Source organism: Lontra canadensis, unplaced genomic scaffold, assembly GCF_010015895.1.
Source record: "Lontra canadensis isolate GAN:19392208 unplaced genomic scaffold, GSC_riverotter_1.0 scaffold22, whole genome shotgun sequence".
Taxonomy (NCBI): Eukaryota; Metazoa; Chordata; class Mammalia; order Carnivora; family Mustelidae; genus Lontra; species Lontra canadensis.
Genome location: NW_022631016.1, coordinates 13,028,036 through 13,053,559, shown reverse-complemented (window position 1 = coordinate 13,053,559; position 25,524 = coordinate 13,028,036). Strand labels below are relative to the sequence as shown.

The following is a 25,524-nucleotide window of genomic DNA, read 5'->3' as shown; positions in this document are numbered from 1 at the left end:
TGGGAATGCCACAGTCCCTTTGGGGTGACCGGTCATGGGCACTGCACCCACCCTAGATCCAGGTCCCAAATATGCCCTGGAGTGGAGGTTGAACTATCCTGGGGACCCATTTGTCATGGATTGGGTTTACGGACTGGTGGGAAGGGGGTGTTGACTTCTCCATGCCCAGCCTTTTCACCTTGCACTGGACCTGGAAAATGATATACCCCCTGAGTAAGGGTGATATATATCCTCAGACCTCCCTCTTCAAAGTCTGGACTCTGTCACTCTGCTTCTCGTGATTTCTTGGGCATCTTGCATTTTGACCACAACCCGTCTCAATTCTTATCCCAGAGCACTCAGGAATCCTCTGATCGCCCCTGATCTACACCTTAAAACTCCACCATGGGAGATGTGGCGACAGCGTGTGAGTTCTGGGAATGGGCAGAGCAGCGGGGTCACCCTGGGGCTCGGATCGAGCTGTGCCCCATGATACTCTTTGGCAGGTTCTTGTGGTCTTTGGTCCTGCAAGAGAACCGTTTCAGACCTCAAAGTAATTCTCAGCATCAGTCACGCAGATCGACACTTAGCAACACTTAGGCTTTAGGAATGCGTTAGGTTTCAGCAACGTATTTAAGAAAATCTATAATTATGTCTTTGTGGAAAAGATAGAGTAATGTGGATGACAATGTAGGAGCTGACTGCTCTATTATATTCGTAAAGTACTGATTGATAAATCTAGGTCCCGTGGGGAGCAGTCACTAACAGGGAGTGACAGGACACCAGCACTCATTGGTAACTTGAATCAGTAGAGTGGATGAGGACCAGTGACCGGCAGGTAGCAGACGTGTGTGAGCTCTGAAGCTGGACAAGAGAACAAATGGCATGGATGATGCCATAAAGGTCTGTAGGTTTGAATGATGGGCTGTGTCAAACAAGAACAAGTCTAATAGGACATGCTTAGAGTCAGAAGTTGCATCTGAAAAACAGAATCCATGGAGGTTTTACTGCCTATAAACCCAAAATAAGCTGGCATGCTGATGGACCTGCTCAAAAAAAAAACCAAAAAACAACAACAACAAATAAACAAAACAAAACAAAAATAGAGGCTGTTCCCAAAGAATTGAAAACTTGTGACCACAATAGCAATTTAATCACAATTGCCAAAAGTAGGAGGCAAACAAGATGTCCTTCAATAGGTGAATGAATCAACAGTCCATGAAACAACAGAATATCATTCAGTAATAAAAAGAAATGAACTGGGGTGCCTGGGTGGCTCCCAGAGGGTTAAGTATCTGCCTTTGGCTCAGGTCATGATCCTGGGGTTCTGGGCGCGAGCCCTTCGTGGAGCTCCCTGCTCAGTGTGGAGTCTGCTTCTCCCTCTCCCTCTGCCCCTCCCCCTGCTTGTGTGCTCTCTCTCTCTCTTTCTCTCAAATAAATACATAAAATCTTAAAAGGAAAAAATTTGAACCAAAGGACTCAGGATCCTGCTGAAATAATCTCCCACCAGCCAAGACGGCACACTTGAGGGTCAGTAGGGATCACACTGCTGTGCACTGAAGTCTGTCAAATATGTAAAGAAAGGAATGAAGAAAACCAACTTAGTTACCTTTAAAGGATACTAAGGCATTGCTCATTATCTTGACTGCTGGCAAATAGAATCGAGTATTAATCCCGTCCCTCTCTTGACGTCCATCTCTCAGGGTACCAAACATCAACAGGGGAAGTTCCTCTTTATAGATCTCTGAAGATCTCCGCTCTGTTTAGCTCTGATCCAGCTAATACCCGAAGCAGGAATGAAGGGCGCTCACGCTTGTGTGTCTCCTGAGGAACGGAGAATCAGGTAGTCCTCAGGGGCTGCTCATGTCACAGAAACAGAGACGCCAGACTCCCAGACGGTATGTGTCACCTGAAAGAAACGCACGCCACCGCCTATCATGTACTTGGAACTTTGAACCTAAATCCGGCCAAGTCCCTAGATCTACCTGCCAGTTTTTGTAGTGTGCTCAAGGCACGGAGGAAAATGTTAAACTAAAGCACAGGATTCCATGACGGATTCTCAACCTCTGGAAAATTTTACTGAACAAATGAGTCTGCTTCTTCCACAAAGAACTTCAAGCAAGAGAGTGAGAGAGCAGGAGACCTATAAATTACCGGAAGCTTAAAACTCACAGCATCAATTTCAGTGTATGACTCCTTCCCATCTTGTTTTGGTCCATGTGTGTATGTGCACATGTGTGTACAGAAGGTGACTGGGTAAATGTGCAGCTGTTGGGATATTTGATGGCACTAAGGAATTAGAACAATTTTTAAAGGGAAGATAGTGTTTTTATTGCTAGGCTAAAAAGTCCTTATGGGGAAGATATGTGGCCATATTTGTAAATTTTAATTGCCAATAAATATTGCAATACTTTTAAAGGTTTTATTTATTTATTTGACAGAGAGAGATCACAAGCAGGCAGAGAGGCAGGCAGAAAGAGAGAGAGGAGAAGCAGGCTCCCCACTGAGCAGAGAGCCTGATGTGGGACTCAATCCCAGGACCCTGAGATCATGACCTGAGCCCAAGGCAGAGGCCTAACCCACTGAGCCACCTAGGCACCCCTAAACATTGCAATATTGCAGTAATTATATGATATTTGCGATTTGCTTCAAGTAATCTTGGGCGCTGGGGATGGGAGGGAGTACTCTATGGGCACTTACAATGGGGCCATGGATGCAAAATTGTTGCAACTTCTTTGTTATACTTTGGTCTCTCTTGACCTGCTTGAAATTTACCAAAGTAACACTTTCAAGAGATAACTGCAACAACCCAAGCTTTCCCAAATATTAGGCAATTCCTGGAAAATGAATAAATTAAACTCATGTGTTTCTAAGATTTTAATTTCAAATCACCGGTCTGTACAGCCACGTACTTTAAATTGGAAGCATGAGATGAACCATCTTAAACAGTATAAATAATTAAAATACCAAATATGCGTAGGTTTTTCTGAGTATGAATGATTACTATTAGGAATTTGTTTTGCAGACATTTCTGTACTTCAGTCTTGGAGTCGAGAATGTTAACTTACCAGGGCGACAATCATGGAATTTCATACAGTTTCAGCATTCCTTCCCCAGAATTTGTTGGGATCGCCTTTGCACCTGACCGAGGATTTGTGTGTGTGTGTGTGTGTGTGTGTGTGTGTGTGTGTGTGTGTGTGTGTGTGTTTTGGTAAATGAAGTTTATTGGAACACAACCAAACTCATTCTTTTATCTTTAAAAAAATTATTTTTTTTATTAACATATAATGAATTATTTGTCCCATGGGTACAGGTCTGTGAATCATCAGGCTTACACATTTCACCGCACTCACCATTGCACATACCCTCCCCAGTGTCCATCACCCAACCACCCTATCGCCCCCCAGCAACCCTCAGTTTGTTTCTTGAGATTAAGAGTCTCTTATGGTTTGTCTCCCTCCCCAGTGCCATGTTGTTTCATTTTTCCCTCCCTTCCCCCCCAAAACCCCCTTCCCTGCCTCTCAAATTCCTCATATCAGGGAGATCATATGATAATTGTCTTTTTCTGACTGACTAATTTTGCTTAGCGTAATACCCTCTAGTTCCATCCACGTCACTCCGAATGGCAAGACTTCATTTCTTTTGATGGCTGCATAGTATTCCATTGTGTATATATATACCACATCTTCTTTATCCATTCATCTGTTGATGGACATCTAGGCTCTTTCCATAGTTTGGCTATTGTGGACATTGATGCTATAAACATGCGGGTGCACGGGCCCCTTCAGATCACTTCATTTGTATCTTTAGGGTAAATACTCAGTAGTGTGATTTCTGGGTCATAGGGTAGCTCTGTTTTCAGTTGTTTTCCAGAGTGGTTGCACCAGCTTGCATTCCCACCAACAGACCCATTCTTTTATATAATATGATGCTGCTTCCACATGGTGACAGTTGACAGTCGTGACAGACCATAGGACCCATGAAGCTGAAAATCTGTTCTATCTGGCCCTTTGGGGACATGTGCTGACTGGTTGCAAAGTTTTATTATTCCTTTCTCTTTCACCTCAATGTGTTTGGAGATAGATATACAAGTTTCCTTTCTTCCAGATGGTTTACAAATGATCACAGCATCATTGATTAAACAGTCCAGTCTTTATGATTGAGGATTCTTAATGACCAATGGACACTTAGCCAAAATGCCCCCGGACCCTTGCCCTGGACCCCTAACTTGAGTTGCTATGGCAGTCAATGCCCTCCAAGTAGAGTCTTCCAGCAGCCAGGGCTGAGGGTTAAAATCTTGTCATTACCTGATTTTTCTATTTATGGAAGATCATAACTTCCACTAAGAAAATAACTAATGGAGGCACCTGGGTGGCTCAGTGGGTTAGAGCCTCTGCCTTCGGCTCAGGTCATGATCCCGGGGTCCTGGGATTGAGCCCCGCGTCGGGCTCTCTGCTCAGCAGGGAGTCTGCTTCCTCTTCTCTCTCTGCCTGCCTCTCTGTCTACTTGTGATCTCTGTCTGCCAAATAAAATGGATAAAATCTTTAAAAAAAAAAAAAAAGAAAAGAACTAATGACCTTCACTGCTTGGGTTGGTTTTGCATTTCTTTATTTTTTTAAAGACGTTTAACTGGTTTCCTGGCTATGTGAAGAACTTTAAACTTGAGAGAACTTTCCTAAGGCTTTGCCTGACTCTGCAAAGCAGGTCACTCTAAAAACCGTGCTGACTGAACATCTGTAGATACTTTCTGATGCAGTGAGTGGAACTGTGAGTCGCAGCTCTGTTATGAGCCTCGAATCATCTTGGAATTATAGTCGGCATTTAGAAATATAATAGAATTGACTGGAAAACATCAGAAGGCGTTACAAATGATAAAGGTAATATTATTTGGGGGCACCTGCTGGCTCCATTGGTAAGAGTGTGCAACTCTTGACTGCAGGACTGTGAGTTCAAGCCCCACGTTGGGTATAGAGATTACTTTAAAAATCTTTAAAAAGGAATAAATTGGGGTGCTTGGGGTGGCACAGCTTGTTAAGCATTCAACTCTGGGTTTTAGCTCTGGTCATGATCTTGGGATTGTGAAATCAAGCCGTGAATTGGGCACCATGCTGAGCCCAGAGTTTGCTTGAGATTCTCTCTCCGCTTCTCTTTTTGCCCCTGCTCTCTCTCTGTCTAAAAAAAAAAAAAAAAGATAAGTATTATTTTTGAAACTTTGGTTTCATTTTTATGCATTTAGATGTACATGAATGTCTTACTGTAGGTCACCATCAAAAATTTTGAAAACTACCGGGTCAGTGTCAGTTGGGGAGAACTGAGCAAGCCTGGCACACACGGACAACAGCAAGCAGTGATCGTAGCCTGATAGGAGGAGGTGAGCAAGAAGAAAACAAACACCACAGAACACCCTTGGTTAATACAGACCTATATGAGCTCAAAGAATAGAGCCAGCAGCAGTCCCGGAGCAGAAGACAAATTATTATTACTAAAAAGCGTAGATGTTGACATTAGGGGTTTTCTGGTATGTCTGCTCCTTCCCTCTGTGCTTCTTGTTCACTGTTTATTTCCTTTTGGTAGTGCAGTGCCTGGCCCAATGTAGACACTTTCCAAAGAAATGTTTATTGAATGTAAATACTAAAAATTAGACCACCTATTTCAGAGGATCTGGGGGGAGGAACCTGGAGTCTGGGAATTTGCATTTTAACAAGCTTTCCAGGCAGCGGCTGTGGCTGTGGCAGACCAGGATTGAAGAAACATGGACTTATTCTACCTGCATTTTCCTGACCCAGGTCACACACAGCTAATATTAGAACCAGAGCTAGACCTGGGTTACTACCAGCATCTCCCATGGACCACTTCTCACCAAACATATCACATAACCTTCTAATAGATCCTGACCTCCATCCTTCCTCACTGGCCCACCGGGTCCTCTCAGTCGTCTTCTGGCATTTCCCTTAATCGCCCGTCATTCCGTTTTCCTACCCTATACCTTTGGCTTTCTCTCTATTGCTGGTGACACTGAGACCAAATGCCCTAGCATATCATTCATGGCCTGCCACAGTGTGCTCCCAGCCTGTCCCCTCAATACCTTCTCTCTCTGCCAGTCTCCCAAATCTCTCCTTGACCCACCCCACCTCCTTCTGCTGGGGCACCGTAGAGCACTCCGTGTGCCCCAGGCACACCTTCCCCTTCTCTGACTCTCATCTTCTGTACATGTTGTATTCTCCACCTGGAACAGCCTCTGTTTTCCTCCAAATTACATCCATCCTGCCAGGCCACGTTCAAGGGCCGCATCCATAAAATCTTCCCCCATTAGTGAGTGAATGATTCCCCCTTCTTTGCTTCTCTTTGTTCTTTGCTCATGTTTTATTAGAGAACCTAGGACTCACTGTCTTGGATTTTGTTAGCTTGACAGGTGTTCTCCTCTGGTGAGGAAATTAGTTCCTGGAAGTCAGGATTCTTTGTAGTATGTGTTTTTCTCTATAAAGCTTACTTGCAACTAGTTTTAAATGACAAGCATGTTAAGTCAGTGTTTCTGTGATTATATCAAAATTAATATTAATGGGCAGTTTGGCCAATTAACCTGTATAGAAAAGGCTTCACCTCTGCACGAAGCCTCAGAGCTTGTGACTAAATAGCCGTTCCATTTCTTTATTGGCCCAATTATAAAAATGTGCTGCCGTGTTCGTGTGCTGTTCTTGATAAAGAATTCTTTGTTTCCCTTTGGGGCCAGATAAACCAATAGTAATTTTAAGGAAGAAGCAAGCACCTTGAACCCTTAATTGCTGCTTTTGAGAGCCTGGAGGAAGGGGGTAGTTGTTAAATAAACGAATGTGGCATAAAGCAGAACACAGAGGACGGCAAGTGTGGGGCATCTGCAGTAGCTTCTCCGCATGTCGGAAAACCCTGCAGCTCTGCCTTTCTGGGGCCTCATGCTTCGGTTGCAAGTCAGTTCCGTCCTCCGTCTGCTAGCAGGGTGATAGCTGGGCCACACCCCACAGAGCAAATCCTCTGCCCAAATTAGAGGTTAGAGCAGAAAGCCTAGCACAAAAGCGGACGTGGCTCAAGCACTTTTTGTTTTGCTGACTTGGATGCCCATGACATAACTTTGATGTGGTCTCATTGGAGTGATTCTGAAAACTGAAATTGGGATTGTTGTTTCTATGGTGAAACTAAACCTAATTGTTTTTTTTCTTCATTTGAGAGAGGGTGTGTGAAGGAGAATGGGAGAGTTGGAGTAGGGGCAGGGGAGAAGCAGACTCCCTGCTGAGCGGGGAGCCTGACCAGGAGGGAGGGTGGTGGTGGGGCATGGGGCGTATGTGTGTTGGGGGGGAGTTGGGCGGCCAGACGTGCAGGGATGATCCCAGGAGCCTGGGATCAGGACCCCAGCTGAAGGCAGATGCATAACTGACTGAGCTACCCAGGTACCCCTGAAGTAAACCTAATTTTTTTTTTTTAAGATTTTATTTATTTATTTGAGAGAGAGACAGTGAGAGAGAGCATGAGCGAGGAGAAGGTCAGAGGGAGAAGCAGACTCCCCATGGAGCTGGGAGCCCGATGCGGGACTCGATCCCGGGACTCCAGGATCATGATCTGAGCCGAAGGCAGTCGTCCAACCAACTGAGCCACCCAGGTGTCCCAGTAAACCTAATTTTTAGAAAAGGATAAAAATCCTCCAGTTGAAATAATGATTTGTCTGTTTTTGCTGTTATAGGTTCCTTGCACTGACACCATGGAGAGTGTATCACCTGATTTCTGTCATGATACTTGGGCGTGTTATCATGCAAATAATAAAGGATATGGTTTTGTCTAGAGCTAGAGGTAAGAAAACTGAGAATTCATTTTTACGGGATATAATTTTCTGGACCCTGAGTGTCTGATCTTTGTGTAGGCATGTTAACCAAGTAGTTTTAAAAGAGAACAAAGTAACAGGTTATGTAGGCACTGACTTTGATATTATTGTTTATTGAATATACATTGATTTGGTAAATATTTATTGCTTATTAATTATTTACCTGATGTTGTCCCTAGTCATGGTTACTGCTCCTGGGCAAAAAGGCTTGTGTGTGCTAGTTTCTCTGGCTCTAAGCGCTTCTTAAATATCATTTTGATATGTGAGTAGGCTGCAATGAGGATAACAGTGAAATATTTATCACAACCCACATGACGAAACTTGGACCACTGGAAGATGGCCTCGTTTATGTAAAAACTTTCTCTGCCTCAATGAAGAAAGAACAATTCAGGGCTTACTAGTTGGGGCTCAGTCAGTGGAGGTATGACTCTTGATCTCAGAGTCATGAGTTCAAGCCCAATGTTGGGGGTAGAGATGACTTAAAAACAAAAACCAAAGAACAACTAATAGTTATGTACATTTTAACAAATGAGTTCACAATGGTGAAAAATGAACTAATTTTCAACATTGTTTAGAGGTGAGAAATTGAATAACTTTTGAAATTTGCTTCAGGTGTTTTCTGAGTAATTTGTATTAGAAATCAGAGTCAAGCTTTTCTGTACTTGGAGAGGCCTCTTCTACCAATGTCTGAGTCAGTTTTCATGAATGAGCAAAATGGCCTCCTTGGAATATTTGAGCCCTAAGAACCTAAATGTGATAAGATAGATTCGATCAAAAACAGGGAAGAGGAGGAGGTTACAGTGAGACATTTGATTTCATTAAGTGTAACCCCCACACGGCCCACAGGGGTCTTCCCCAAGTTCTTACCCTGGCAGGGATCCCGGGGCCTGTCTCGCGGGAGGTACCTTGTTCTCCCTAAGGCCAATCCTGAGGCCACAGACAGAAGCTGTTTCTGACTTATCATCCTCATGTTCTACAGTGAGCTTGAGCTCTGGTTTTTCTTTTAAGTCTTTACAGTTCTTAGAGCAAACCATGTGCAAAACCATTTTTAAGAAAGATGGTTTTACATCGCCGTGTTTCAAGGTTTGGAAGGAATTTCTTCATTCCAGTGATCTGGGAAGGTGACAAAAAAACTTGTTAATTTGAAGAATTTATGTGGGGAAGTCAATCTCCTGAAAGGGGGCAGCACGAAATGGGAGGTTTGGTTAGGAGACCTCCCACCGACGCGTTTGTGTGCAGTGACTGCTTCTCATGAATCTCTCTATGAAGATCGTGCTCTTGGACGCGATGTTCCCTCTGTCCCCTCCCCTGCCCCACCATTTTCTGTTTCAGAGAGTGGTCACCCAGCTCCCTAACTTTTATTTTTAAGATTTATTTATTTGAGAGAAAGAGAGAGAATGAGAGTGGGTTGTGGGGGAGTCAGAGGGAGAGGGAAAATCCTCAAGTAGCCTCCCCTCTGAGCTGGATCCCAATGCGGGGCTCGATCCCAGGACCCTGAGATCATGACTTGAGCCAAAATCAAGAGTCAGATGCTTAACGGACTGAGCCACCCCGGCGCCCCACCCACTCCCTTACTCTTAACTCTCTCGGGCACCCGCCCCGTGATTTTCTGTTCACCCCAGATGTAGTAAGGCTGCCTGGAGGGGGAGGCTCTCACGCCGTGGGGTTTTGCCCGGAGCCAGTCTAATCCCCGTGGGGTGACGCCCTGGTTCCGTCCTGATGGATAGAGGAGAGCCCGTTGTTCTCTACTAGACTTCGTAATGTCTTCACCCTCCAGGGCCTTCCTTAGGGGAATCCTAGAAGAAAAGGACTGCTTAAAAACTCTGCCAGCAGCCATTGGCGATGAGCCTCTCCGTGGTGCCCGTGCTGCATCAAACTGGGTCCCATCTGGGCGCAGGTTGCAGGGAGCAGGCAAGCACGGAAGGCGAGGACAGGGCAGGAAAACCTTGCAACTGCTCTGTTCTTTCTCCTGGCCGCTCACGCAGAGTTCGTTCTCAGCCTTGACTCATTGGCTTGATGTTCTTGGGAACATGGGACTTCCGTGTTCCTAAAGGGCAGGACCCTTCTGCTTACAAAGGTTCAGTCCTTTACCAGACTAAGGTGGGAGAGTTGGGAGAATACGAGCCTGAAGGGTCTAGCCTTGAGCTCATTCACGCCACTTCCCAGCACGGAGGGCACCTGTCATGGGCTGTGTCAGTGTCGTGGGGCTATGGTAACAAATCCTCATGAGCGTGTGGCTCGGAACAATGGAAGTCTCGTCTCACTCTTCTGGAGGCCCCTCGTGCAAAATCAGTAGCGTGGAGCCAACATCAAGCCTCTGGCGGGGCTGCGTCCCTTCCGGAGGCTCTAGGGAAGCTTTTCTTGCCTCTCCCAGCCTCGGGTTACAGCCTCGTCAGTCCGCTCCCTGCCTCGGTGCTCACGGCCCCCTCTCCTCTTCCGTCCTCACCAGACCTCCCTCGGCCTCCCTCTTGCAGGGATACTTGTGATCGCATTTGGGGCCCACCCGGATGACCCAGGACAGTCATCCCATCTCCTGATCCTTGACTGAACCCCACATGGTACTTCGTTTTTCCATAGAAAATAGGATTTTGCAGGGTTCCGGGCAGAAAGGCCCACAGTCACTCAGTCACCTTATCCCCTGAGACGGCAGAGACCGACAGCCCACAACCACACAGTTGTGTGAGGGTCGCTCAAGAGCATGGGACAGAAGTGACTCGGGCGCTGTGACTGCGCGGTTCAGCACTGCTGCAGAGCCTGAACGCGGGGGGTAATGCAGGTGTGCTCACTCCTCGGGCAGTCTGTGTGGGGCGCCTTTCTGTGCGCGGCCCACCCCAATGCAGAGCTTCTGTTGCCTTCTGGACCCACCCCCGGCTCCCTGGCCCAGGGAGTGCTCGTGCCCCATCCTGCAGGGCCGTCTCGTGGCCCGGGCCAAGCTTTCCATCGGGTTTTAACAGAGTGGCCTTGCTCTGAGGACAGCATTGCTCCTGCCCCAAGAGACCAGGAGAACTGGGACTTGGGGCTGTGCTTTCCCAGCGCCCCCCAGCCTAGGGCCGGAGGAACAGGGGGCTCCCAGGCCTCCTTCGGTGGAGTCCTTGCAGGCAAAGGCCCATTTGAGCCCCTCGCGGAGCTGGCCAGAGCCGCCTCTGCGGACTTGCCAGCCCAGGGCCCCGCTGTGCGGAATCCTAGGACCCTGAGATCACAACCTGAGCTGAAGGCAGGCACTTCACCGACTGAGCCCCCGAGGCGCCCCCCGCATCGTTATCTTTAATGCCATCTTAGATGCTCCCTAGGACGCAGGTGAGCCCAAGAGTGGCGATCCTTTCGGGTGCATTAGTCTTTGTGGAACCTACCAGAAGCAGCGTGAGGGGCCTCCAGCTGCGGTGGCTTTCTCGCTCCGTCTTCCTGGTACCTGCCTTGAGGGCTCGCTTCCTCTTCCTCCACACCCTGGGGAACTTTTCTGCAGGCCTAGGCTGGTCCTCGATTGCCTCCCTCTTCTCTCTCATTACAGAAGAACCCAGAACTTCCACCACTGGCTTCCTTTAATATCCTTTCCAGTAGCACCCTGTGAGGCGGCAGGAGGGCTCAGCGGGTCCCCACGAGGCCACCTGTGGAGCGTTTCCCCCTCTGTCCCTTCATCCCCTCCTCCCCGGAAACCCGCACAGCCTGTTTAAGCCCTGTTCTGCCACCCCCTTGCTCCCCAGGAACCCGCTCGCAGCTTTCAGTGCAAATGCTGTCTGGCTCAGCCTCTTTCCCCGGTGCTGCCCCCCAGTCCCGCACGGCCCCAGCCTGCTCTGTGCTCCGCGACTGCGGTGCTCCTGTCCTTGCCGTTGTCAATGTCCTTGTCCCCTTAGCCAGCAACCATACTCCTTTTCCTCACTTTTAATGACAGACTGAACCAGCCAACACCCCACAGTGTTATCTACTTTCTCACTCAGACAGTGTTAGCTGAGAAATGTCCTATGAGGGGTGGGTTGTTCATACTTGACTTTATCCCACTCCCCAATGTCAGCTCGAGGCCTCACGGGAGTTCAGAATTCCTTGGGTTCTTTTGAATTGATTAGTGCTTTGTTTGACATGTCATCTAACCCCAAATATATACCATCGAACCCCAAAAGCTTATAGGGATCATAAAAAATCAGACTCTTTTAAAAAGGTGTAGTAGAGGAACAAGATTCTAATATGGTGACTGTAACTGAGCGACAGATCCACCCCCGGGCTTTAGACCAACTGAACAGTTCTTCTAATAGTCTGATGAAAGAATGCAAGCAATTTTGAGAAAACACTTTTATTTTCCTGGGACTCAATTTTAGGAATTTATTGCATAGATCTTTGCTAGGGGATGCTGCAGAACAAAATGGACACCATCGTTGGCATTCATTTCGTGGGAAAATGCGGAAACCACCTCGAGGCCATTTCTCATACTGCGCCTCATTAAGGCAGGTAGCTGGGGCTGTAATACTAAGATATAGCATGAGGAAAAAAGCAAGCCAGTCAAGAAAGCAGATGCTTTATCTAAGTATACATTTTTTTCTCTTGATTTCATTTGAGCCTACATATAAGCTCAAAATCCCTAAAGAATGAATAGACAAAAATCTCCTTTCTCAAGTAGCAGCTGTCTTAATTCTTTTGTCTGTACCGTTTTAAAGCCCACCTGAAATGCTGCCTTGGTTATTGGTACTTCCCTAAGCAGCCTGATTTTCTCTCTTCCCTGAACTCTCATGGTTTGGGCTTTTTGGGTAGTTCCTACACCACCTGCCCCAGTTCACATGGACCTGAGAGTTTGCCAGGACTGCCCTACTGAACAGTCGAGTCCCCGAAGCAGGGCCACGTGTGATGGAGGGCCCTGTCTCTCATAGTACCTATCCGAGTGTTTTGCGTGTAACAGGATCTCAAATATTCATGGCCTAACCACTGCATTATCTATGGTGCCAAAGTATCCACTGAATGGTTTGATAATTCCTAGTGTTTAAATAGCTCAGCACTTTTTCTTTTTTTAGATTTTATTTATTTGAGAGAGAGAGTGTGTGTGTGTGCACAAACACGAGCCTGGGGGAGAGGCAGAAGGAAAGGGAAAGGAGACCCATGCGGGACTCAGTCCCAGGACTCTGGGATCATGACCTGAGATGAAGGCAGGCATTTAACCGACTGAGCCACCCAGGCGCCCCTAAGCATTTCATGTTAAATAGCTCAGAATATTTCTAAGTTGAGAAATGCCTCAAGAGAAAAAAGCCTCCATTAATGTCTTGCTTTTGGCCTGTCCTTGTTACAGGTGCACAGTTGTGGAGAAGCCTCAGCGAAAGGTAAGGAACTTGGTTGTTTGTTGTGTTTTTTTTTTTTTTCCCCCAATGTTATCACCTAAGAGTAAGGTAGGTGACTGAGCTTCCAAGATGTCCAATGGATTCAAATCCATCAATTAGTTCTCTCCTTTAAAATTGACATTATGTTTTAGAACAGTTGAGATTTACAGAAAAATCGAAAAGAGGGTACAGAATTTCCATATACAAAGACTACATTCCTTACCTTTCTTCTCTTCACGTAGTTATGTTACATTACCACCATACGTTGTAGTCATTAACGAGCCCATAATCAATATCTTCTTATTAGCTAAAATCCATGCTATGTACAGATTTCCCTAGTTTTCACCTGATGTCCTTTTTTGATTCTAGGATCCCATCCAGGATTCCACAGTGCATTTCATAGACATACCTTCTCGGGCTCCTCAGAGTTTTCTTATTTTTGTTGACCTTGTCAGTTTGGAGGAGTACTAGTCAGATACAGTGTAGGGTGTCCCTTTATGAGAATCTGGTGTGTGGTTGTGGGTTTGGGTAAAGTGCGTTGTCATCACATTGCATCAAGGGTACTTCCCATTGATGCGATTTATCACTTATGGTGTTCACCTTGACCACCGGGCCAGAGTAATGTTTGTCAGGTTTCACCAAGTTGGTTATTTTAAGCAGGGGAATCTGCTTGGCAAATCAAATTAAGACCAGAAGGCTGTGGATAAGTACAGGATCTGAAAAGTTAAAAATAGAGCTATCCTATGACCTAGCGATTGCACTACTGGGTATTTACCCCAAAGATACAGATGTGGTGAAAAGAAGGGCCATGTGCACCCCAATGTTCATAGCAGCTATGGCCACAATCACCAAACCATGGAAGGAGCTGAGATGCCCTTCAACAGACGAATGGATAAAGAAGATGTGGTCCATATACACAATGGAATATTAATGCCTCCATCAGAAAGGATGGATACCCAACTTTTGTATCAACAGGAATGGGACTGGAGGAGATTATGCTGAGTGAAATAAGTCCAACAGGGAAAGACGAATAGCATATGGCTTCACTTATATGTGGAGCATAAAGAATAGCATGGGGGACATGGGGAGAAGGGAGGGGAAAATGAAGGGGAGGTGGGAATCAGAATGGGAGATGAACCATGAAAGACTATGGACTCCAGGAATCAAACTGAGGGTTTAGAGGGAGCGGGGTGGGGGGATGGATGAGCCCGGTGGTGGGTATTAAGGAGACACATATTACATGGAGCACTGGGTGTTATATGCAAACAATGAGTCATGGAACACAACATCAGTAACTAATGATGTACTGTATGGTGACTGATGTAACATAATAATAATAATAATAGAACAGAATCAGAGAGAATGATTTGAAATTGGCTAACGATGGTGCCCGTGTGGCATGTAGGCTCCTCTAGGCACAAACCACCCCTGGCTGGCCTGGCTGGCAGTATAGGGCTTGGGTTCGTGTCCTGCCCACAGCAGACACACCAGATCTCCTTGGGTGTGCATCTAAGCTTCCTGGGCAAGTGAAGAAATTGAGTTTGCTCCTTAATTTTGGTTAGGTGGATGATGCAACCCAGGGATCTAGTATAATTTCAAGGGAATTTTAAAAGGCACTTTGTGATTTCCTGGTACTTATTTTGACTGGTGAAGGTAGAACTGCCTGCTTTTTCCAGTGCCCTTGCTGTCCAAGCCCTTCTAACACAAGTTGCCTGTGTAGAAGCTATTTGAGTCTTTGATAATCATTTGGAAAAAATAAAATAGTGAGCAGGACCTAGCAGCTCACTTTGCCAGCACTGGGCTTGGTCAGGGAGTGAGTAGCTCTGTATAATAAGGCTTTTTTAAGATGTATAACATTTCACCACTTTGGTAAAGTGTTTGTGTGCCTCTGGAGAAGGCATTATAATGGAGATAACTTTTTTTTTTTTTTTTTTTTTTAAGATGTATGTATCTCAGTGAGAGAGAGGGAGGCAGAGAGCGAGCACAGGACGGCAGGGAGGGCAGAAGGAGAGGGAGAGAAAAACACCAGCAGACTCCCACTAAGGGAGGAGCCTAGTGCAGGGCTCAGTTTCACAACCCTAAGATTATGACCTGAGCCAAAACCAAGAGTCGGTCACATGACCAACTGCGCCACACAGGTGCCTTGGAAATAACCTGTCATTTTAAGGGAGGGTCTCATTCACTTCACAATTACCTAGATATGTATTCAGGTTCATCCTGGTCCCTGTCCCACAACTGATGATCTTGCCAAGTTCATTTCACTCTTGGCCTCAGTTCTTCTCATCTGCTGAGGAGGTGAGAGAATCATTTCAAATATCCCCTCCAGCCCTATAAAGTCTGTAATGCAATTCAAGGTATTAGTGTGTTTGAGATATTGTGATTCATTTTAAGAATATAGATTTGGCCTTTGTCCCCAAGTTTCAGAGTCACTAAAACTTTTGCAATTTCCTAATTGTTGAGAGAAAGGTGCCTTCTTTATGTTAACGAGATGGCCTTTCTACTGCACCAAAGATGGGGGCTGGCTGGCAGGGGAGCCAACCTTGTGGTTGGAAGGCTGGAACTTTCAGTCCTGCTCCCGTTCTCTGGGAAAGGGAGAGGGGCTGGAGGTTGAATCAATCACCAATGGCCAATAATTTAATCGATCGTGCCTGTGGAATGAAGCCTCCATAAAAACCTAAAAGGACAGAGTTTGGAGAGCTTCCAGGTGGGTGGACACGCAATCTGTGTGGGAGCAGCACGCTGAGGGAGGGCACGGAAGCTCCCCATTCTGTCCCTTTACCATGCCCTATGCTTCTCTTCTTGCTGGATGTTTCTGAGTTAGATCTTTTGTAACAAACCTGTAATCTAGTAAGTACAATGTTTGCGTTCTGGGAGCTGCTGGAGCCAATGAATGGAACACAAGGGAGGGGATTATTGGAACCTCCAATCCATAGCAGGTTGGTCAGAAGCACAGCTGACAGCTGGGTTGCACTTGGCATCTGCAGTGGGGGAGGGGATGGTCTTGTGTGCCAGAACCTTAACCTGGGGGCTCTGACACTATCTTCGTCCAGGTAGATAATGTCAAAATCAAGTTGAGTTGTAGAACGCTCAGCTAGTGACCTAGAAGAGCTAGGTGGTGTGGAGAAAGTACCCCTCCTGCCTGCTGCCTGCACCGCCACCCCCCCCCCGCCCCTCCCCATGTTGGAATTGGGACCAGAATTCTAGCTGGTGATTAGCAGCTTAATTGTCTTGTTACATTTTTGTTTGACCGGTGACTCTTTAAAAGGGATTTAATCTGCAGTAGAAAGGATACTTTCCGGTATTTTCTCACTGCTTTTTTTTTTTTTCCAATTTTTATTTAAATTCTAGCTAGTTAACATTTAGTGTGATATTGGTTTCAGGAGTAGAATGTAGTGATTTTTCACTTGAATATAAATGCTCATCAAAACTAGTGCCCTAGAGACCCATCACCCATCTAGCCCATCCCCCACCCACCTCCCTTAACTCCATAGTTAGGAGTCTCTTATGGTTTGCCTCCCTCTTTCTTTTTTTTAATTCCCCTTCCCATGTTCATCTATTTTGTTTCTTAAATCCCACATTTGAATGAAATCAGGATACCTGTTTTTCTCTGATTGCCTTATTTCACTTAACATAATCCTCTCTAGCTCCATCCATGTCACCGCCAATGGCAAGTTTTCATTCTTTCTGACGGCTGAGTTCCTGCAGTTTCTCCTGCATAATTGTATTCTGTTCTCTCTTCATCACAGAGTTGTGAAATTACAATATTTATTCCTCTATTTTCTTTGATTTGCTGTGTTGCTTATGGTGATTCTTGGTGTCTGGTACTGGGCAGTGCTTGTGTTTTTCATATTGAAAAATTCAAAACCACTTTATTTGAAGGACAAAATACAGTGCTGTAGGAGAGGATCTTCTGAGGCCGAAAGGTCCTGTTTTGCTCATGTGAGAGTTGTGGGATTCAGGTCTTTCCGCTTCCATGGCTGGTTTGCCCTGTCTCAATCTCAGAACAAGCCAGGCCTTCTCTCAGTGGGGCTTTAATTGCCTCACTTAAAGATCATTATATTCACTGTAAAAAGGTGAAGCAAATAATGGACCATTCTATCTTCGTGATGCCGTTGTAAAGCTTTTAAATTAAAAGGGAGCTCCTTGCCAAGGGAACCCTTGTGCGCTGTTGGTGGGAATGTAAATTGGTGTAGCCACTATGCAAAACAGGATGGAGGTTCCTAAAAACTTAAAAATAGAACTGCCCCATGATCCAGCCATCCCACTGCTGGGTATGCAGCTGAAGGAAAGGACATCACGGCCCCAAACAGATGCTTACCCCAGATGTCCTGCAGCGTTATTCACAACAGCCAAGACATGGAAAGAGCCGAAGTGTCTGAAGGTTGGACAAATGGATTATAGGTATTTCCCTCAACATTTAGCGTGAAGACGGTGCTGTACATTATGTGTGTAATTTCTCCAGGCATTTAAAGGCTATTCGTAAAGTTCACATGGGTTTTATTGGTAAATAACAATAAAGCCAGCATCTAATTTCTGATGTCGTCAGTAATACAAGTTGGGTAATTTTTTTTTAAAGATTTTATTCATTTATTTGACAGACAGAGATCACAAGCAGGCAGAGAGGCAGGCAGAGAGGGGGAAGCAGGCTCCCTGCTGAGCAGAGAGCCCAATGCGGGGCTCGATCCCAGGACCCTGGGATCATGACCTGAGCCGAAGGCAGATGCTTTAACCCACTGAGCCACCTAGGCGCCCCAAAGTTGGGTAATTTTAATCAAACCCTATTCATATATTGGTTTTTGTATGTGGAAAGTTGATTTTGTGAAACTGTGGTTCGCAGTGGGTAAGTTCTAAGAAGGGCTCATGCTTGACCTATTTCTTTAATAAACAGTAAGTCACTAACTCTATGACCTGGACAAGGTGTATCCAGCTCAGTCTGTCAACTGAACCAAATTACCGTCTCTTAGGGCTCATTTCGATTATTGAAATGCAGTCTGACCCTTAGTGTCCTAAGAGCTTTTTATTTCTGCACGTGACTCTGGCAGCTTACTGAGTAAAATCGTGTGTTAACAAAGGAGACATTGTGCACACTGCCTTTTAAAAACAGAAAATTATTTTCATTTTGACCAAGTTTTCCTAAGTATAAATTAGACAGAAATAACTTCACTTGCATCTATCCTGATCATTCAAAATTTCTTTACAGACTTCTTTAATAGTCAGGTATGTTATAACCTGATGAGCTAGTCTTCTCAAAATTCTCATCAAAAATCTTGTTTTATCGGGGTGTCTGGGTGGCTCAGTGGGTTAAAGCCTTCTGCCTTCAGCTCAGGTCATGATCCCCGGGTCCTGGGTTCGAGCCCCTCATCAGGCTCTCTGCTCAGCAGGGAGCCTGCTTCCTCCTCTCTCACTGCCTGCCTCTCTGCCTACTTGTGATCTCTCTGTCAAGTAAATAAATACATTTTTTAAAAAATCTTGTTTTATCATTCAGTGCCAATTTATAGAAAATGTCAATATTTTTTTTCATGGCAGCGAAAGAGTTTGGAAATTATGCTGAGAGCACTGGGATCTCAACGTCTCTAGCAGAGGGCCCTTCACGGGAATCGGGGAGTGGCTTCCCAGCGATTTGGGAGGTCATCACTTCTACTTTGCCTTACCTAGAGTTGACTTCGGAGACATAGCAGAGAATTAACAGTCAGCGTTTCTGTTTTGAACAGAAAGCCAGCAGGGATTAGCAAGAGTTGTGAGCTTTTTGCCTCTATTTTGGTCCAATGGCGGGGGTGTTCACCTGCTCTCAGGAGAAATAGCTGTGTGGTCCCACTTCGTGGGATAAAATGCCCTTCTGCCTTGTCAGCTTCCTGATAACTGCCAGTTAGAGCATTCTAGCTGGTTTTATTTTTTTCCAGGGGAAAAGGAGCCAAGAATCTTTGGTTGTAAAACCCAAGTCCTGAGCTTGCCCTGGCTTGTATGCCCAGAACAAACGGAGCATTTAAGTAGGGGCTGTGTAATTAATTAAATTCTTGAACATGACATTATGTCTCTGTTAAAAGCGAAAAGTCATCTAGCATTTGCTAAATTGTCTCCTCTGAGGAATAGAATTTAGTGCAAAAACTGCACTTTCAGTATTTATGAATCATCCTTACTCATCAAAATTACATTGACCTGGTGAATTACTAAGTAAAAAGCCTTGCATCGTCACATGGTGTCTTTAAAAAGTATCCTTTCTTTGCTGCTAGGCACAGACAGCAATGATTTTTGATTTGTGCAATGAAACGGGTCCATTTTACAGTTTGAGCATTTTTGAATGTGTGTTAAAGTCACCTTGTGACGTGTGTTTCGTAACCTTGCCCTTGTCCCTTTGTCATAAGGCATTATATTTGAAACCTGGATTTTTTTTTTTTTTTTTCCAATTTAATTTCAGGCAGAACTTACAGACAGGGGGAGCCACATCTCCCTGAGTTTTAAAAGAAGTTTTTGCTGTGAAGGGTAGTTTTGTTTGAATTAAATGGGAAGAAAATTGATTTATTTCTAGAAAAAAATATTCCCTTAAAATCAGAATTTGCTGAATTTTAGGAGAAGCATATCTGAACTTGAGTAAGTCTTTGGCTGAAGATGTCTGGGCGGGCCTGGGAGCGAAACACTACTGAGATATCTACCCTGCCAAAATAAAAATCCAAACAGGCTTTTATTCCTTTTTTTCCCCCAAAAAATAATAATTGAGCATTATTCTGTAGTCCTGTATTGCACAATGGACAGTCAAAGCCCCTTTCTTCCTCTCTGTCGGGAAAGAACAGCCCCATTCAGTGACTGACAGATGGTGAGCTCTCAGCCAGAGCTACTGAGACTTTGTCTGAAAGTTTCTCTAAGTTCTTCATCCAGATTCCAATCTGTTGTATTCATTTTTTAAAGTTGTGCTTTGAAAATCAGACCAGTTTGAAGACAAGAATGGAGCAAAGGACTCTAAGGAGTTTTTAAAGCTGGTGTGGACAGTGATGCGGAGAAACCTACTGCTTCTCTTTTTGCCATGAGTGGTGCACCTACCTAGAAAATTATTGACAGGTTTTTGAAAATGCCTCCTGCTAGACATTGAGGGGCTGTCTTTGTGTCTTGGGAGTCTGTCAAACTGAAGTGCAACCCATGTCCAGAATGTGAATTCAAGAGAAAAAGCTCGCCTTGAAATCTACATGGATCCTTCCACCCAAGGATACATTTCCTGAAGTATTAAAAATCAAACCAAAGAGGAAGTGCATTTCTTGGCCCACTGGCTTTATTGACAAGGGCAGTCAATGGTTAGACCTGTTTCTGGCTGCATATTCCTTTCATGAGTAACATAGTCTCCTTACATCCAAGCAGATTTATTGAGTCAAAACATGGACGGAAAGCCAGGGGCCAGGCTGTCTGGGTTTGGGAACAGTAGCCCTTAGGTGAGCCCTACATGACTTAAAACTCAAGGATCTTTAAGTGAAAAGCCCTCAGTATTATGTTTTACTATAATGTATCTTTTTTTGCGTTTGATAGTTTTTGACATTCCTTTAAATTAATGTGACTCCATAACAATCTCATTTAATGTGAGTTCCATCACCCCCATTTTAAAAATTATTTAGAGCTCCTTTATCTTTGCATAATTAAAAGTATGTGTTCACCGCCATTTCCCATGGCAGAGCCTTGAGTCCCTACAGCCCCTTATTAACAAATGAAAACTCTGACTCTGATCATTTTCACCCATGGTTCAGTTTCTCTTCACCCCACACTCATTAGGTTTGATTAGGTCATAGATCCTGAGTTACTGAGGATTTGAAAATGTGGTTCGTTTATAAATGTATTAAACTAAGTTAGACTAATTGATGTTACCTAATGGCATTCTTGCTTCATGAGATTAAAAAAAAAAAAAACAGAGAAAGAATGATTAGTGCGTAGCATTTCTTATAATTTTCACTGGCCTGTGTCGTGATTATTTGAATATAAATTAGGACTTCCAAGATAGCTGGAAGTTTCTGTCTGCCTCTATTTCTCTTTGTTTCTTTACTTTTTTTTTTTCCCCCCTGCCTCTGTGTCTCTATCTCTTGATCTCTCTCTGCCTCTCTTTTTGTCTCTTCTCTGTTTTGGTCTTTTTTTTTTCTCTCTCTTTGTCTCTGTTTCTTTTTTTCTATCTCTTCCTTTACCATTCCCAAACATGGGTATCTATAGTCCTTTTCAGCTAGTAGTATTTAAAATATCCCCCGCCCCCGATTTTAAAAGTAATACATGCTATTGAAAACTTAAAATATAGGAAACATATAAAGAAAACCTAAATCCCTTATAAATCTATCACCCAGAAATTAAACTCACTCTCAGTTTTGCTTGTTTTCTTCCAGTCTTTTCATAAAATTATATATGTCTGTTTGTTCATCCTCCAACCTTTCAACGAACATTTACTGAGTGCCTTTATTGCCAGTATTTCTAGGCATTTATGGAAGAAAACACAGCAAACTCTGTCATGTGCTAGTGAGGAGTCAGAAAATAAATTGCTATCCCACATAATGTTACATGGTGAACCATGTTCAAGGAAACTAAAGCAGAAGAGGTGATGAGGGGGTATAGGGGTGGACAGGAGGGCCAGGTTGTAATAATTCAGGCAAGCAAAGACTTGACTGAGGATTTTAAGCAAAGCCTAGGAGGTGAGGTTGTGAATCATGTCTGGTTTAAGAGCTTCTAGGGCAGAAGGAACAAGTGCAAAGGTCCTGACGTAGGAGCTGTATATGAGGGTGATTGTTTTTTTATACCAGTAAAGTTTTTTTTAATGCAGCCATAGTAACTGGAATAAATGGAATATTATGCAGTTTATTGGGATCGTATTATAAAAGAGTATTTAGCAACCTGAAAATTTACCCTTTATTGCTAATTGTCTTAAAAAAAAAACAACCCCAAAACTATAGGTTTAAATAGGCATGGAAGGTACAATTTAAGACGTTATAATTATATGCTGATATACACGTGTTATTGCCATGCAAGGGGACTCCAGGTGGTTTCTATTTTCTTGGTTTTGTTTACCCATATTACATTTCTCTTTCTGTAATGAACATGGCAGCTTTTATCAGGCACAGAGACTGTGAAGGGGGGAGCGCCCCATCAGGTGGAATGAGGTGTGTGACTGTGGCTGTTGGAGGTGACACACGGAAGTCCGTGGGCAACGTGGCTCCAAGTGCCTGATGGCTCCGACTCCAGAGCTGCCGTCCAGAGACCGGGCTCTGGTTACGAGGGGAGAGACTGGCCGGCCCATCTTTGGAAACAAAGGTCAGGGCCGATGTCCAGAGAAGCAGCTGGGCTCTGCAGAAGGATGGAGCCTCAGAAATAAGCCAGAGACATTACGGGGGTGGGGGGGGTGAACTAGGCCAAGTGCCTCTTGACATTAAGTCTCCTAGGATTGGGGTGAAAAAAAAGTATGAATGCTTTATTAAGTAATACATGAAAATCATTCATTTCCAAGATCAGGTGGTGTCTGAGGGTTGGGATAAAATTCTTGAATTCTTCCACTCTGAGGCCCTGCTACAGGCCCAAGGTTGGGCCTCCACATACAGGGGACGGGACTAACTACATCTTCTCATGTCTGAAGCATGATCCAAGAGTTTGCACTTAAGTAAAACTTGGAAACTCATCATATCACCCAGACTAGGATTCATATCTCTATCCTTATGCTCCAAACTATAGACTTTAGGCAATTCAAACAAGAATGGAGCTGAGAAGACCTCGTTTTCTCTTCTGAACAACCCACCCCTGGGTTGGTGGTCTGTCTGGTTGCCCATCTATCAGTTATTAATCTATCAATTACTAACTTACACATATTCAGTAATTATACTTTAATGATAATATTTGATATTCTGAACAATATAATATACATGTAAGTTGTAGACATTATAATGAAATGAATACACATGAGCCTTTCCCTGAGACAAGGTTGATGCTACTGTCTCTCCTTTACCTTCCTCTCCTGCTGCCTCCTCATGCCAAAGGCAAGAATGACCCCAAATTTTGTGGTCTTCATTCCATTGCTTTAAAAAAGTGATACAGCATGTATATGAGTGTATATATATATATATACATATATATATATACTGAAATTATATAGATACCTATTCCTAAGATTTTTTTGGAGTCTATGAAAATGGTACCATATTTATGTCGTCTTCTAGAACTAACGTCAACACTAAATGTTTTTAAACAGAATAATCCATATTGCTGTGTATAGCTGTGGTTCATTCTGGGTTGTTGCTGCGTAATATACCACCATAGGACTATACCACAGTTTTTTTAATATATTGTCATTTCAATGGACTTCAGGCATTTTCTTTTACCAGACTGTCCATTGCTTCTTTGAGTTTCTGAGTTTACTACACGGCACTACTACAAATCACAAAAAGAAAAAAAGTAAATGCCCAACACATAAAGTGAATAGTTTCTCAGGCAAGAACACTGCATGTTTGCAAGTGTGTAAAATCTGTTCCAGCCCTTGGGCCCAGACCTAGTATAGAATGGTTTTTTGCCACGTGGCACTGTTGGCATGCTGGCTGCCACTAGAGGGCGCGGGAGGGTGGGGACGGGCCTGTGTCCCGAAAGCTAAGAATAACGGGGCTGCTGGTGAAACTTGGCCGTGTGGCTGCCGTGTTTCCAGTACTTGCACATTTCAGGGCAAAAACATTTGCGTTGCTCCAGTTACAGGAAAAAAATGCAGTGAAAGGTTATGTCTGTCTGTGTACACCTTACCCGTGGATAGACACACTTGTTCATGGTTTCTGCTCCTCCTACGTTAAAATGTAAGGGTAAAGAGTCGTGACAAAGATGCATCCCTGGGGATGGGACAGACTGGGTGGAGAGGACATTCACATACAAACCAGCCCCAGTTACTGTGAGCTCACCACCCTTTTACCGCGTGTTTCTGACGTCTCACGAAGTCTTCTGCATGATCTTTATTGTGTGTTCTCCAGAGTCTCAACCTCCCTCACTTGTCCTTGACTTAGAACTTTCTCCCCTCTTGGACATGAAATGCATTGATGTCCATCCCCTAATGCCCAGAACTTGTGGGTGGCTGTGTGCCTTACACAGCAAGGGGGACTTTGCAGATATGATTAAGTTAAGCTGTTGGCTTTGAGGACAGAGCCCAGGACCATGAGTCAAGGAATGCAGGCCACCTCTGAAGGTGGAAAAGGCCAGGAAACAGATTCTCCCCTGGAGCTTCTAGAAAGAATGTGGCCCAGCAGACCCACTTTAGAGTCTGATCACCAGAACTCGAGGCTGATAAATGTGTGGTTTTCCTCCACCAAATTCAGTGATTCATTACAGCGGCAATAGGAAACCATGTTCCTTCTTTGTGAAAGAACCACCTTTGTTTAGAAAACATCGAGGGTGCATTTGCCAACTTACATCTCCATCCACTAAAGAAATGCAGGGTGACCCCAATTTGTGGGAGGAAACAAGGAGGCTTGAGGTGCCTGCCAGAGTGGTCGAGTGGATGAGGCACCATACAGGACAGGGAGCCCAGAATGTTCCGACTGGGCAAGTAGGAGCTTGGAAAGGGCACATGAGGTCAAGATGGCCAAGAAGGGTCTTGAAGACCCCATGCCTAGAGGTCAGGGGCAAAGAGTGTTTCAAGGAGGAGACTCTACATGGTGCTCTAAGGGCACCAAGGAAGGCCACTGGATTGTATAAAAATATGAGTGTTTGTGGAGAACTGTATAAATAGTTCCCCATGCTTTTGTTTATACATATGCAGGAGGCAGAGACTTTTTGGAGTGAAAAACCAAATTAAGGGGCTTATGGATAAAACAAGGGCTGAGAAAATGGAGGTGGGTAGTGTGAACCACGCATTTGAAAATATTAGCAGTGGGTGTGTGGAGAGAAGTGAATCCGTAAAGAGGGAAAGCCACAGTTTGTTTTCTGTTAAAATTTTTTTTTTTTTTTATTGTGGTTAGAAGAGCCATAATTTACCATGAGTGACCTTTTGTACCTTCTCAGTATCTGGCAGCCATCACCACTGTTGGGTTCCAGAATATTTTCTCACCCGAAAAGGAAGCCCTATCCCCCTTCCCTCTAGCTCCTGGCAATCCATGAATCTGCTTTCCATCTTCATGGATTTGCCTTCTTCTAGATATTTCCCACAAATCATACAATACACGGCCTTCTTGTGTCTGGCTAGTCTCATGTAGCATCGTGTTTTTAAGGCTCATCTATTCCATATTGGTGTTAGCACTTCATTCCTTTCTAGGGCTGAAAAATATTCCATTATTTGGATGTATCACATTTCGCTTCTCTGGTCAGCTGTGGATGGACATTTAGGTTGGTTCTGCCTTTGGACTGTGGTGACGGGTGAGCAGCTTGGTTTCTCTTGTTTGGTTTTGTTTTCAGGACAGGGAGGCACGCCCTGTGGGGGAA

The 25,524-nt window shown here is 44.5% G+C and overlaps 1 protein-coding gene across 1 annotated transcript in view; it reads left to right on the top strand.

Annotated features, from left to right (window-relative positions):
• RETREG1 (reticulophagy regulator 1) overlaps positions 1-25,524 on the top strand; it is a 127,795-nt gene that overhangs the window by 25,289 nt on the left and 76,982 nt on the right. Inside the window, exons 2-3 of the mRNA XM_032861895.1 lie at positions 7,691-7,797; positions 13,098-13,128. Of these exons, the coding sequence (XP_032717786.1) occupies positions 7,691-7,797; positions 13,098-13,128 (138 nt within the window). The remainder of the gene's footprint in view (positions 1-7,690; positions 7,798-13,097; positions 13,129-25,524) is intronic.